This window comes from Lagenorhynchus albirostris, chromosome 1 (assembly GCF_949774975.1).
Source record: "Lagenorhynchus albirostris chromosome 1, mLagAlb1.1, whole genome shotgun sequence".
NCBI classification, from domain to species: Eukaryota; Metazoa; Chordata; class Mammalia; order Artiodactyla; family Delphinidae; genus Lagenorhynchus; species Lagenorhynchus albirostris.
Genome location: NC_083095.1, coordinates 39,948,647 through 39,962,986, shown reverse-complemented (window position 1 = coordinate 39,962,986; position 14,340 = coordinate 39,948,647). Strand labels below are relative to the sequence as shown.

General features: G+C 45.5%; 1 protein-coding gene across 1 annotated transcript in view; it reads left to right on the top strand.

The window, feature by feature from the left end:
- Window positions 1-14,340, top strand: part of PRKCH (protein kinase C eta) — a 222,877-nt gene that overhangs the window by 194,074 nt on the left and 14,463 nt on the right. Inside the window, exons 11-12 of the mRNA XM_060141782.1 lie at window positions 6,418-6,556; window positions 7,210-7,398. Coding sequence (XP_059997765.1) covers window positions 6,418-6,556; window positions 7,210-7,398 — 328 coding nt within the window. The remainder of the gene's footprint in view (window positions 1-6,417; window positions 6,557-7,209; window positions 7,399-14,340) is intronic.

The window sequence follows — 14,340 nt, the reverse complement described above, 5'->3', positions numbered from 1 at the left end:
TGAGCCAGAACATGCTCACACCTTCTTTCCTTTTACCTTCTACATCCTTGCATTACTAAATCCCATTGCTTTTTTTCCCCTAGTAGTTCTCCATCCATCGAGTTCTCTTTACCTTACTGCCCCACCCTGATCCAGGCCACCGTCAGTTCTTTTCTGAATACTCCATTAGCTTCCCAGCTGGTCTCTTCATGTTTGTTCTCATCCCCTCTGACCTATTCTCCTTCCTGTGGCTGGAGGCTTGTTGTGAAATCAGATTAATGCTATCCTTCTCCTGTGTAAGACCTTTCAGTGGTTTCTTTTAACTCGTGGGCTGGAGACGGAAATCTTCCCTGGACCCTGGTATATCAGGCTCCTGCCATTTCCTGCCCCCTTCAATATTCTGAGTCCCTTGCATATTGCCTGGCTCACACATGGCACCCAAAGGTTTGTTGGGTGGATGAATGTCTGAATGTCTTCTCTGAGGTGACATGAATGGCATTACTATATCTAACTTGTGATAAAACCAAATTTTAGGCTTTTGTTATTTCAGTGACTTTTCAAAATTCTTTTACCAATTTAATACAGTCCGTCTTGCTTTGAAAAAATGTCATGTTTATATAAACCCACATATTCAAAACCCAAGCCGGCCCTAAATGGTTTTGTTTTGAAACTAAGATCATCATCCAAATTCACTCCCTTGGCAAATGCCACCTCTTAACTCTTGCCCACATGCCAGCCTCTCTTCCTTAGAAGAGGGCAGCAAGTTACCTTCTCAATATTTGACAACTAGAGAGGGATTTGCTATGCATTCCCTTACTCCTGTACCTTCAAGGATTGTGTGAAATCCAGTCAGCTCCTCCATGCACAAGCTAAGAACCAAAGCAAAAAAATTATTTTTCCAGAATTTTGATCATGCATTTAATAATGTGCACAAAAATGGCCTTTGGGCATAATTCAGGGTCAGGATATTTGTTGATTTTCAGATGGTTCTTGTTCCTCAATTGATGTAGTCCTCTCAGGAAGCAGTCTACTAGGAGGATTAGCCAGTGACACAATAGTACTGCATGGAAGAGAGTGTGCCTGTTGTAGTGGGTTTGGAGCCCAGGCCTTGGAGGGAGGTGAGCAGAACTGAGTTCAAATCCTGACTCTATCCCTGGCTCACTAAATGATGTTGGTGTAGAGCCTGCTTCATAGGGTTGTTTTGAAGGTAAAATAAGAATATGGATAAAGCACTTAGCATTTAGTGAACATTCAATGTATGTTAGCCACTAATGACACTGATTGTTGTTATTATCATCATCATCATCATCATCATCCCCAGAAGGTTTTTTCAGGTTCTCTGGACACACACACATACCCCCTAAATGAGCAAACAGACAAAAAGCAATATACTTACAATAGTATATTGACTGTATATTTTAGGAAAACTAATAGCAAAGTTGTACTTCATTAAAAAATTGTTGTCATTTAGATTTAGATATTAAAGTATGGATAAATGAGATGATTTCATGTTTTGGATTTGCTTCCAGATCTGGAACAGGTGGGTCAACAAGGGAGAAAATGCACAGCTGAAACAGGATTGGGCATCGATAGCGGCTTTTGCTGTGAGATCACTGCGGGAGTCGTTGTGTTATTCACTATACTTTTGTATAAGTTTGAAGTTTTCCAAGATAAAAATTTTTGTAAATACATTAAAAATAGCTACTGAATAGCCTCTTAGATGCATTCTTGTTCAGGGAGCCAGCTCTCAACTCACTGTCCTTTATTTCTTTTGGAAGAGTAACCGATTCTAGTGATCTAAGCAGTAAGTCTCTTGTCATTATGTTTTATGACTCTCAGAATAGCTCATGGTGGAAACAAAATAAATACAATTTCTGAATTTCCTTTGTCTTCAACCACTTGAGAATCCTCTCTGAAACCACTGTGGGCATTTTAAGTAACCCTGATTACCCGGCAAGAACAATGTACCTTTCAGACCATCAGGGAGGGTAAAATGACTCTTTCTACCCTTCTGTGCTTGCATAACAAAGGTATAGCTATTAAATACAAGTGCTCAATAAGCTAATGCGTGATGAGCCCGTAACTGTGTATTCAGCAGTTTAGGATCTGAGCCTCTGCCCTGTATGAACTTGTAGTCTTCATTGTGTAGCCTTGTTAACTTTGGCTGCCGAGTTACATGTGGGCAGAGGAGGCTGAGGAGCTCCAAAGCCAAAAACGGACCTCTGCATATTTCATATTCAATTTGGGAGTCAGAGGGTGACTTTTTTGCTTTTTTTGTTGTTGTTGTTGAAGTGAAGATGTCTATTTACCCTTAGAGCGGAAGCTGACCGTGGCCATAAATGGTTCTGTAACCTTTGCATCTGTTTGAAAACCCTCTTCCGTTTGCGTGTAAACCAGGGGAAAGGATTATGCTTGGGTCCTCTCTGCTTTATAATTGCCCCTCCTAAAGCAGTTTCTTTCCTCCAGCTTCACTAAAGCAAAGAATTTGAACTTATATTTCAGGACTCTTCTCTTCCCCTAGAATCTCTCTCTAAGGGGTAAAGCGCATGGATTTTTATGGGTTTAATTACTTTGGAACAAAAGTCCCAGTGAAGTTTATGGAACTTCCTTCCTTCCCCTAAAAATAAAACAGGCTCTGAACTGACCAGCACGACTCACTGTTATCCATCTGACATTCTTCTGCTTATGTCTTTGGTCAGCATCTTCTGCCAGCCCCGAGCTGACACTAAGGAGGAATAAGGCTCAGCCCCAGCCACGGGGGGAGACAGGTGCATAGACAGAGTCTTCTGGAGTGCAGTGAAAGGTGTACTGTCGTAGGGCTCCGAGCTGCGTGCTCCAGGGGCAGAGTTGACTAGCTGGGGATGTTAGAACAGACCCCACAGTGGAGGTTGGAGATATCTGGGCTGAGGGCAGAACTGATAGCCTGGGATTATGTTATGCTCTTAATCGAACCCCCTTAGGATCCCAATTTGAGAGTTTTGTCCTATTAGGTAGCATCTGGTGTGAAACGAGCAATGACATTTCCCTCAGGGCTGGTCCGGTTCTGAGCATGCCTAAAATGAGACTGCAAACTCAGGACTGAGGTATATAACCTGCCTCTGTGTCCTGGGGCATCCTATGACCAGGCTGAGGCTCATCCCCAGCGCTGCTCGGTTCTGTGTCCTGAGTGTCGGGGCTGTGTTCCAAGACTGCTGGGTGCAGAGGGCACTGTGACAGGCAGCTTAGAAAACTGATGACAAAGCACTTTTCTCTCCCCGAACAATTCCTGCTACCTGTGACAGCTGCTGAGCAGTAAACAATCAAACCCCTTTACCTGGGTGGTTAGTGACAAGCTCTCCTGAGCATCTCAGGCCAGCCCTTTAGACCGTTGTGGGTTTCTGTTAGCACTTGTTTCTGCTACCCAAGGAGATCCTTTCCGAGCCCTTATCAGGCATTATATCAGCCCTTATCAGCCCTTCAGGAGAGTTCAGAAATGCAGTCACCCTATTTGGCAATGTGAGAGAGTCAGAGCGCTCTGGGAGCAGGACCACACGAACCTGGACCGCTGGGCTGGAACATGGTGCTGATAAAGCCAGTCCCCAGGCTCGGGTCCCCCACGGCCTTGGTCTCTCCTGAAGGCACAGACTAGAGGTGGCTGGCCGAGGTTAGAGATTATAATGTTTGCTTCAGTCCCCAGAGGAGCCAGACAGCCGGGCGCTAATAGGGCCTCGGGTCTGAAACCACTTCTGGAAGAACAACTGCGTGAGACCGTGCTCTTGGCAGTGGCCGTGACCAGTGCCATCCTCACCCCCAACCTGTGCTTTTGGGATTCCGCCTTCACGCTGGCTAAACAAATCTTGCTCACGCTGGGTGTGTGTGTCTAGGGGTCAGTGGAGGAGGGTATGGTTTCCACAGACCACAGCCCACTGAAAGCATTGCTTGTGAGGGAAGTGGGATTCTGCTCAGGGAAAGGGGCGGGAGCCTGATTGGAGGACGGAGGCCGGGTTTGGGTTAGAGGCAGAGGAGCCTCGCTTTCCTGCGGTGGTTGCACAAGTACCCAGCACATCTTTGCCTGACACCCGGGAGACGCCTGGAGCGCAGGCACAGAGAGGAGGCTGGCCTGAGAAAGCTCTGCTGCTCTCACCTCGCTTATCGGGGATTCCTGGAAAACAGGACTTGGTTTTCAGTCCTGGGTGTCTTCCAGTGACCACTGTCTGTAAGACCTGCATGGTCCAGCTGGATCAACTCACAGGGCCCAGTGTGGAAACCAGTCTCGCCAGTTCTGTCATCACCTGCTTCCTCTGAGCCACAGCGTGATTCTGGGCTGGACAGAGACCAGCCTTTCCCATTGGGCCAAGCAGCCCAACAGACCTTTATTGTCAGAGCAGGGATGGGAGAACAGAGCTATGAGTGCCTCGACACAGCCCACTGGGGACGTGAAGATGCCCAGTGAGGGGCCGCCAGCACTCCTAACAGCACAGCCCCAGGAGGCCGCGGCCGTGGCAGCCTCCCACCTGGCAGGCGACTGCAAACCTCCAGGGAAGGGTAGGCACCTAGCATCGCCTTCTGGCTGGGCAGCCTTTCCTTACTGATAAGTCCGCGTGGCTGCCTCTGAGCACGTCATTCCTTCAAAGACCGAAAGCAGAAAGGTGTCGCCCCACAGGCAAAGCTGCTTCTCTGGACCTCTCCCGAGGCTGAGCTTAGAGGCTGGCAATGGCGTCGGTGTGTAGGACTCTCTCCCAGTTTGCCATGGTGCCAGACCTCCGCCTTTAATGGTGCCCGGATATGCATGGCGATGGCAGAGGTGGCGCCAGAAGCCTGTGCTGGGGAGGGGGTGTTCGGGGGGCACTGCCTTTCACGTGCAGACAGTTTTATTAGCATCCAACCCATGTTCCTGCCTCCACTGAGGCCTTTTACCAGACAGTTCTGCTGCTGGGAACGCACTGCCCTTGAGTGGATGCTGCTCCTAGGGGTTGGGCGAGGGACGGTAAGTGCCCTTTTGTCGTGTGCTCACCATAATATCTGAGGCTTCTGTGTATCTGGGGTACACCTAAACAAACCCTCTTCTTACCCTGTTTTGCTTTTCCCTGGTTATTCACGTGTCCACTGACCCACTGAATCTAAGACAGAAACCCAGGGGTCATCAATTTTGCTGCTGCTTCTCATCTCCCTCTAAAAGGTCATCGAGCCTTAATACTAACTGTGTTTTCACCAAAGCACTGCTGACTGACCCCCTAGTTTTCATTCCATCTGTCACTGTCCTCGTTCAGGTCGTCTCTTCCCTGGACTGCTTCAGCTGCCTCCAGCTCATCTTTTCTCATCAGCTGGAAATCTTAATTAGAGAGCTTCAGTGGGTCACTTCCGCCTAATATCTAAATATCAGAATTCCTTAGTGTGGCATTCAGGATACTTCACAGTTTGGACCTAACTTTGCCTTCTAGCCCTGGCATTTTGATGGCCCCCATGTTCCCATGCGAGCCCCCTCTCCATCCTTCCTACACCACGTGGGGTTCCTGAGCCCACCTGCACCTCACACCTCTGCGTCTGCTCCATGTAATAGCCTTGACCACCTGCGCACAGCGACCTTCTCACACCCCTTCCCTGTCTGGAAGATGCTGACTCATGTTTTAAGACCCAGCTCAATTTCTGTTTCTACTGTGGAAATGTCCCTCTCCCCTCCCACTAGAAGGAATGAATTGTTCCTTCTTGTGTTTCCCTCACAGCGCTCGGTTCATACTTCCTTTGTGCCGCTTGTATTATACAACAGTTGGTTCTGTCTCCCTCCCCAACCCCCTTCTCATTCTCCTCTCCTCCCTCCCCCGTGTGTGTGTGTGTGTGTGTGTGTGTGTATGCATGTGTGTGTATCTCTATACACACACATCTATATGTATACATTTTGAACAAATATTTATTGAGTGCACTATGCTAGGCACAATAGTGAACAAAACCCACCTGGTCCCTCCTCCATGGAGCTTACAGTCTAGCAAATATTTGTCTCCCCATTATACTGTGAGTTCCTTAGGAAGAAGGATCGTCTGTACTCTTCATGCCTATCACAGTCCATGCCACACAGTGGCCACTTGCTCCGGAATGTTCACCGAGTGAAGCCCAGTGGGCAGAGATAGATGCCAGAGAACAGGGGGTGGGTGGGTGGATGTCTCATGGGCTTAAGGTAAGTGGGAAGCCTGGAAGTCACGTTCTCAGTTTCTAATGGGCAGCCTGTGTTTTGATATGTGGTTAGCCCATTCAGATGGAACCATCGTCTAGGGACCACGAGGCAAACGTCAAGAGCAGATCCAAATTTGTTCTCCAGATAACACAAGGAAGTGTGTTCCCTTTGAAGGGTGTGTGCAGAAAGCTCTCCCAGCTGCGTGATCTCCCATCCCGTGACCCAGCTCAGCCAGGTGGATGGCGTGGGGCCTGGCTGCCCCACCACATGCTGCTTTTTGTTTCTTGCAGAGATCTGAAACTGGACAATGTACTTTTGGACCACGAGGGTCACTGTAAACTGGCAGACTTTGGAATGTGCAAGGAGGGGATCTGTAACGGGGTCACCACGGCCACCTTCTGCGGCACACCCGACTACATTGCTCCAGAGGTGAGTGTGCTTGCTCCTTGAGCAGCTTTGGAAATCCAGGCTCTCTAGCAGCCCCGTCAGAAAAGCCACACAGGCTGCATTGATGTGCTGCAGCCTGGTGGGCGGCATTGAAAGTTGACGCCTCCAGACTCCTTTGTGGCTCATTGGGTGAATGATGGCTGAAAACGTCCTTGGTTCCTCCCGATACAAATGTGAGTCAAAAAGTTTTGTAAACTTTGCAGTTGCTTTAGGGTTTAGCCCTGAATGAGGACAAAGTACGTTCCAGGCACAGCGATTTAATTTTTTTCTTTGCCTCTACTCAGTTGCTTTGATCCCAGCCCCATTTAGCAGAAATAAAGACAAGCTCTTGAATCATTCCCATAGGAGTGAGTGAGCCCACAGATACAGTTCCAAAACCCTTTCTGGTTTGGATCTGCATATACTATGACTTTGGCCTAAGCAGGCCATAGATGTTTGATCACCTGGATGACAAGGCCTCTGAATTGACCCCAGGGAGAACAGACCACCCTCTAGAGATGGAATGAAACACGTATGCCAACGCAGCAAACTCCCTTGTTTTACTTCACCTCCTAATCCATCATTTTCCTTAGTCATTAATGATGCATTTGTTCATCAGATGCACGAAATTCTTCTCCCATTACCCCTATGCACAGATCCTCCAGGAGATGCTCTACGGGCCCGCGGTGGATTGGTGGGCAATGGGCGTGCTGCTCTACGAGATGCTGTGTGGCCACGCGCCCTTCGAAGCAGAGAACGAAGATGACCTCTTTGAAGCCATACTGAACGATGAAGTGGTCTACCCTACGTGGCTGCATGAAGATGCCACAGGGATCCTGAAATCTGTAAGTTGGGTGCGCTCGGCCAGCTTTTGAACTACTGCAAACCAGCTTGACGAGTGTGCTTCTTGGGCTTCGGGTTGGTTTGTTTGCTTTTGAATACCACCGGCCAGGAAGCTACCAGCTCTAACTGAAATCTGTGTTTTAATCTGTAGAATCAAAGAAGCAGAGTTTTCTCAGGCTGTTTTTTTTCTCTTACGCAATAGTTATTTTGGAGCCAATGCATGAGCAGTTGATAGCATTGTTTGCCATATATCAAGTATTTCTAGCACTGGTGGCTTCAGTGTAGGTGAAGTGATGCTCCCGCTTCATCCAGTCGGGACACATAAGGCTGTTGGGTCATGTGAACAGCACTCCTGGTTGTTTCGATACGGATTGTGTTTCTGTCGGCAACATCGAAGGATGAAGGGGCCTTTCCCGTAGTGCTGGGAGAGGAGAAGAGAGGTTTTCCACAGTTGTGCAAGATCTCATTTGCTTCCATGTTATCCTTGTGCAAGTCAGGTGCCAGGCCCAGCATTCAGGTGCAGTGTAGAATATCACACTGAAAAAGTCTTTCATTCGTGCTTTTAAGGCATTGTGCTGGAAGCCTTATTTTCAAGTGTGGAAGAAAGTGGATCTGATGCTTTATGTTGAAAATAAGAAAGTAACATGTAATGAGAGAATAACATACCATTTGGGTCAGTTCTGTATTAGAAAATCATGTATTATTTCCCACTAAATGCGTAGGAGGAATAAAGATGAATATTCTTCAAATAGGGAAAACTCAGAACAATCCATTCTCTCCTGGATAGTATCTATGGGATAAGAATTACTTTGCTCAAATCATATCCTTTCCAGTGATTTGAGACAAAAAAACTAATTAGCCATGCTGGTGAAAGACTTGTCTCTCTTTAGAAATTGCCAGTCATAGGGACTTCCCTGGTGGTCCAGTGGTTAAGATTTCACCTTCCAATGCAGGGGGTATGTGTTTGATCCCTCCTCAGGGAGCTAAGATCCCACATGCCTCATGGCCAAAAACCCAAAGCATAAAACAGAAACAACATTGTAACAAATTCAGTAAAGTCTTATTGAATGGTTTAAAAATGGTCCACATCAAAAAATAAAAAATCTTAAAAAAAAAGAAAAAGAAATCTCCAGTCATATAATTAGTGTCATTTTAAGGACATTTTGTATACAGATCACTGTGTCCTGGGGCTGATGGGATGATTGTCCCTGAGAATCCTCTACGGTGGTCTTTAGAGACCACGTCATCGTTTGAGTTGAACATTAACCCACATCTGCTTCTCTCAATTTTTTTATTTCCAGTTTTTAGGAGTCTTCAACCTCTTTCTGGCATTTAGAATCCTCTTAAGAGAATTCTTTCTGACTAAATCTGGGACCTAAATTTCATCCCTTTTAACTCAATCCCTGTAAAACCTAGAACAGGCACTAAGCAATGTTAAGATCATATGGAACTATTAAGATGGTTTCTTCTTACCCAGATAAATCCAATTACTTTTTTTTTTTTTACTTTTATTCAAGTATAGTTGATTTAAAATGTTGTATTAGTTTCAGGTGTACAGCGGAGTAATTCAGTTATATATATATATACATGTATTCATTCTTTTTCAGATTCTTTTCCCATATAGGTTATTACAGGGTACTGAGTAGAGTTCCCTGTGCCATCCAGTAGGTTCTTGTTGTTTATCTATTTTATATGTAGTAGTGTGTGTATGTTAATCCCAAGCTCCTAATTTATCCCTCCCCCGGTTACTTTAAACTATATCTTTGATGTATATAGAAATATTTTTGGTAACTAGAATATATGTTATCCAGGAATATCCTCCCTCCACAATCTTTGTTGTGGGAGAAAACAGAGCCTCTGGTGCCTAAAGAGAATCTACTCTTCAGTGTGGACTGAGTTGTTCCCTCTACTTCCTTCTGCGAAGCTGTGAACCTCTTCACTTCCCTTTATTTTGGCCCCTTTCTAATGCTAGCAGCTCAGCGGGTCATGGTAGCGGGTCATGGTGTGTCACTGGCTGAGCACTGATTTTCCTAAGTGGCTCTCTGTGTTCTGCCGGGAGTCTCCCCCCTAGGAAGGAGCTTGGGTTTCACCCCGTGGCGGTCTTATCTCCCAGCTCTGTTACATTCTGGCTGAGTGACCTTGATGAGCTAACACACCTCTCTGAATCTCCGTGTCCTTGCTCATAAAATCTTATAAAATTGAGGTAATAAAATCCATGTCATAGGGTTACTGCCCAGATGCAGTGAATGCATATGTAAACCACGCAGGAACACAGTAAGCATTCTGTTTCTTCCTCCTTCAAGGAGTGTACCTTAAAAGTGATTTTCTGGAAAACACTGGAAAAGGTGTCAGAGAAAATTACTAAAAAACAGTCACCGAGAGGATTTCTGAGACAGTTTTGTACATTTCAGCCTCCAGACCTAAAAATAAGAAGCTTCACTGCTGTAGCTGAGGAAATTCAGCTGTTCTTGGCAGAGGACTGAGACAGCTAAACAGAAGTGTGATCAAAGACAAGACAGAAAACAGTGAAGAGCACTGAAGACTTGGGGCGAAGCACCCAGGAGCGAAGGGTCAGGGCGTGGTGGGGAGGAACCTGCCTCCAGAGCAGTGCTGTCCGAGGGCGGATATTGACTCTTTCACCTGCTGGCTGTGGGACCTCGGGAAGATGGCACAGTTTTGCCGCTCCTCGGTTTCCACATCTGTACCCTCAGGCTCTGAGATAATGCGTGGAGGACAGTTGGAACAGTGCTGAGCACAGAGTAGGTGCTCAGGAAGCAGCCACCACTGTCATCAGTGAGAGCTGGGTGCATTTTTATTATTTGTTAATTAATTAATTTATTTTTTGGCTGCGTTGAGTCTTCGTTGCTGCGCGTGGGCTTTCTCTAGTTGCGGCGAGCGGGGACTAGTCTTAGTTGCGGTGCACGGGCTTCTCATTGCGGTGGCTTCTCTTGTTGCGGAGCACAGGCTCTAGGCATGCGGGCTTCGTGGTTGAGGCTCACCGGCTCTAGAGCGCAGGCTCAGTAGTTGTGGCGCACGGGCTTAGTTGTTCCGTGGCATGTGGGATCTTCCTAGACCAGGGCTCGAACCCCTGTCCCCTGCATTGGCAAGCGGACTCTTAACCGCTGTGCCACCAGGGAAGCCCTGGGTGTATTTTTAGATCCTTTGCCCTTTTCTCTGCAAAATTATGACTCTATTTATTGTATTAGGAAACGATTTAAACCGCTTTCTGGCTGTAATTGCAACTTGATTCAATTAGACCATTACAGTTTTTTTTTAATTGCTACTAGAAACCTAAGAGATTATCCATTAAAATTCCTTCATTTAATAGATGAGGAAACTGAGGTCCAGAGAAATTGTGACTCACCAAAGACCATTCAGCACATTACTTAAAACAAACAGATAAATTAGAACCCTTGCGCAACTCGCATGGGAATATAAAATGATGCAGGCACTGCGGAAAGTAATATAGCAGGCAGTTCCTCAGAAAATTAAACGTAGAAGTACCATATGACCTAGCAATTCCATTTCTGGTTGTATATCCCAAAGAATTGAAAGCAGGGGCTCGAACACATTTGTACATCAATGTTCATAGCATTATTCACAATATCTAAAAGGCGGAAGCAACCCAAGTGTCCATCAATAGATGAATGGATAAACAAAATGTGTTAGTCAGCCTTACAAAGGAAGGAAATTCTGATGCACGTTACCTGGATGAACCTTGAATGAATTATGCTTAATGAAATAAGCCAAATACAAAGGGACAAATGTATGATTCCACTAACAGGAGGTTCCTAGAATAGTCATTCATAGAGACAGAAGCAGAATGGTGGTTGCCGAGGGCTGGCGGCGTGGGTGGGTGGAGAGCAAGGGTTTAAGGGATGTAGAATTTCAGCTTGGGAAGATGAAAGAAGTTCTGTAGGTGGATGGTGGTGATGGTTGTACCACAATGTGAATAGACTTAATCCCACTGAACTGTACACTTAACAATGGTTAAGACGGTAAATATTATGTTCTGTATATTACACCACAGTAAGGAAAAAACCCTGGGATCAGAATCCAGCTTTTCCTGACTCCCAGTCCAGGGTTCTAAGCTAGCTACACCTGGCCTTTCCCCATTTTTCTTCTACGTCTCATTAATAAGTGTCCTGTACCCTTAGAGCACCACGTGTTAGCACCCAGATTACTCCCTGATGTAATTCTTTCCACTTGTCCTAGAAGCATGAGCCACTGGAGGAAGTTACCAGGGTCCTGTGTACTTAATACCCACAGAGCAAGAATCTGCCACCTTTTAACTTTCCGTAAAGTGAGATATAACATTTGTGATAACAATGTCAGTGTTATTTAAAGATGGTGCATTTGAATCTTTCTCTTTTGACCTGAGATGAGCCTGTGACGGTAGAAGGAGAAACTGATACTTTAGGGAATTAGGATCCCTGTCTAGTTCCATTCGGCAAATACTTGTCAGATGCCTTCCCTTGGCTTGGCCTGCGCTAAGTGCCGGGAAGCAAAGCTGAAAAGACACGGCCTCTTCTGTTGCTCACAGCCTAGTAGGAATGAGGACACGTAAACGGATACTTAGCTGGCTGCCGAGGAGGAATGATCAAAACTCTCTCTGGGATCAGGGACAGGGAAATGACATAAGGACAAGGCAGAGGAAGCGGCATGTAGGCTGGGTGCTGAGGAACAAATAAGGGTTCAGTAGGGTTGACAAGGGGGAGAAGGGTATTCTAGACAGAGGAAACAACTTGTGCAAAGCCTCGGAGGGGAGAGGCAGCCTGCGTGTTCAAAGAACTCCAGTCACCAGTTCCGCCGTGGGTGTGTTAGGTGCAAGGTAGGGGCAGGGAAAGATGAGTTTAGGAAATGGGACCTCTGAGGGGTTGGGGAGACATTCAGAAAGTGGTCTGTTCCTTGCAGTTGGTCACATAGGTCTGGAGCTCAGGAGAGAGGTAGGAGGTGACCACTATAGCATGGTAGTGAGAACAGGGGAGAAGGCATGGCCTGGGGGAGAGGGTGAAGAGTAAAAGGAGGACAAGGCCTGGGGACACCAGTATTGAAAGGGTGACAGTGGAAGAGGAGGTCAGGAAGGAATGACTTCAGGTTGTGTAAACATCTCAATCTGCAGCTCATCTGCTAGTTTTACTTGTGGTGAAATAGGCCAGTGGTTTTACAGTGTGATTTCCCCAGAAACTGATGCTTGCAATAACTTTTGAGTAGTGCTAGCCAGGTTCAGGAGAAAATGGTCCTTGGCCAGAAAACCGAGAGCTTGGGGAAGTATCTATTAGGAGGTAGGTAAGCTGAAATGTTTTTAAGGACCCTGAACAAGCTTTCATTTTGTTGTGTAATTCCAGATCAAGGTAAGGTACACTGCTTTCTTTAAAAATACAGACTTCAGGCCTTTTCCAAGGATTTTGTGACCATCTGTGATTCTGGGAGCTTAGTGACTTCAAGAGTTCCTAATGTTATGAACCTAGAGGGTATCATGCTTAGGGAAATAAGTTAGAGAAAGACAAATATTGTATGATATCACTTATATGTGGAATCTAAAAAATAAAACAAACTAGTGAATATAACAAAAAAGAAACAGACTCAGATATAGAGAACAAACTAGTGGTTACCGGTGGGGAGAGGGAAGGGGGCAAGAAAGGGGTAGAGGATTAAGAAGTATAAACTACTATGTATAAAATAAGCAAGCTACAAGAAGATATTATACAACACGGGGAATATAGCCAATATTTTATAATAACTATAAATGGAGTATAATCTATAAAAATTTTTAATCACTATGTTGTATACCTGAAACTGATATAACATTGTAAATCAAGGATATTTCAACTAAAAAAAAAAGTTCCTAATGTTGACTCCGCTGGGTAGTGTCTTACATAGTCCCCAAAACTGTGAGGAAGTCGTGCATGTTGTTTTGGATTGTAATCACTTGTCATGGAGCTTGGTGACTATTAGAAACATAAACACAGAATTTCAGAGATGGAGGATCTTTAAAAACACTTTGTCTAGGGCTTCCCTGGTGGCGCAGTGGTTGAGAGTCCGCCTGCCGATGCAGGGGACACGGGTTCGTGTCCCGGTCCGGGAAGATCCCACATGACGCGGAGCGGTTGGGCCCGTGAGCCATGGCCGCTGAGCCTGCGTGTCCGGAGCCTGTGCTCCGCAACGGGAGAGGCCACAACAGTGAGAGGCCCACGTACCGCAAAAAACAAAACAAAACAAAACAAAAAACACACTTTGTCTAACTCCCTGGTTGGTAGGTGAAGCTGAGGCTGAGAGATGAACCAACCTCACACAGTAGAATGGAAGGAGCACACACTGGTCTGAGGATCACGAGACCTCATTCTACTCCTGCCACTGCTTTCCAGTCTGTACCTCTGTAACGCAATGATGTTAACACCTACAGTACCCACTTCAAATGAGGTAGCACCCATGAAAGCATTTTCAAAGTGGTGTGCACAATACAGGAGTAGTTATTAGTATTGTTACGTTATGAGTAGTAATTTTACAGCACGCTGAGAGGTGTCATTATCTTCATCCTCCCTTTGAACAATCCACCAACATCATCAAGATTATTAAGCACTTAATTGTACATGAGGCTGTGTTAGCTTTTTATTTTGGAGAGAGTTGTATTTCTGTTTTCCCAGGAGCCTTTTTTTTCCAGTTAAGCATTTTTTTTCTTATACCTTTTTAAAATTGTAGTTGACTTACAATGTTATGTTAGTTTCAGGTGTACAGCAAAGTGATTCACTTATATATATATATATGTTATATATATATATATATATTCTTTTTCAGATTCTTTTCCATTATAGGTTATTACAAGATATTGACTATAATTCCTTGTGCTATACAGTAGGTCCTGTTATTTTTCTATTTTTTATTTTTAAAGATGTTGGGGTAGGAGTTTATTAATTTGTTTATTTATTTTTGCTGTGCTGCGT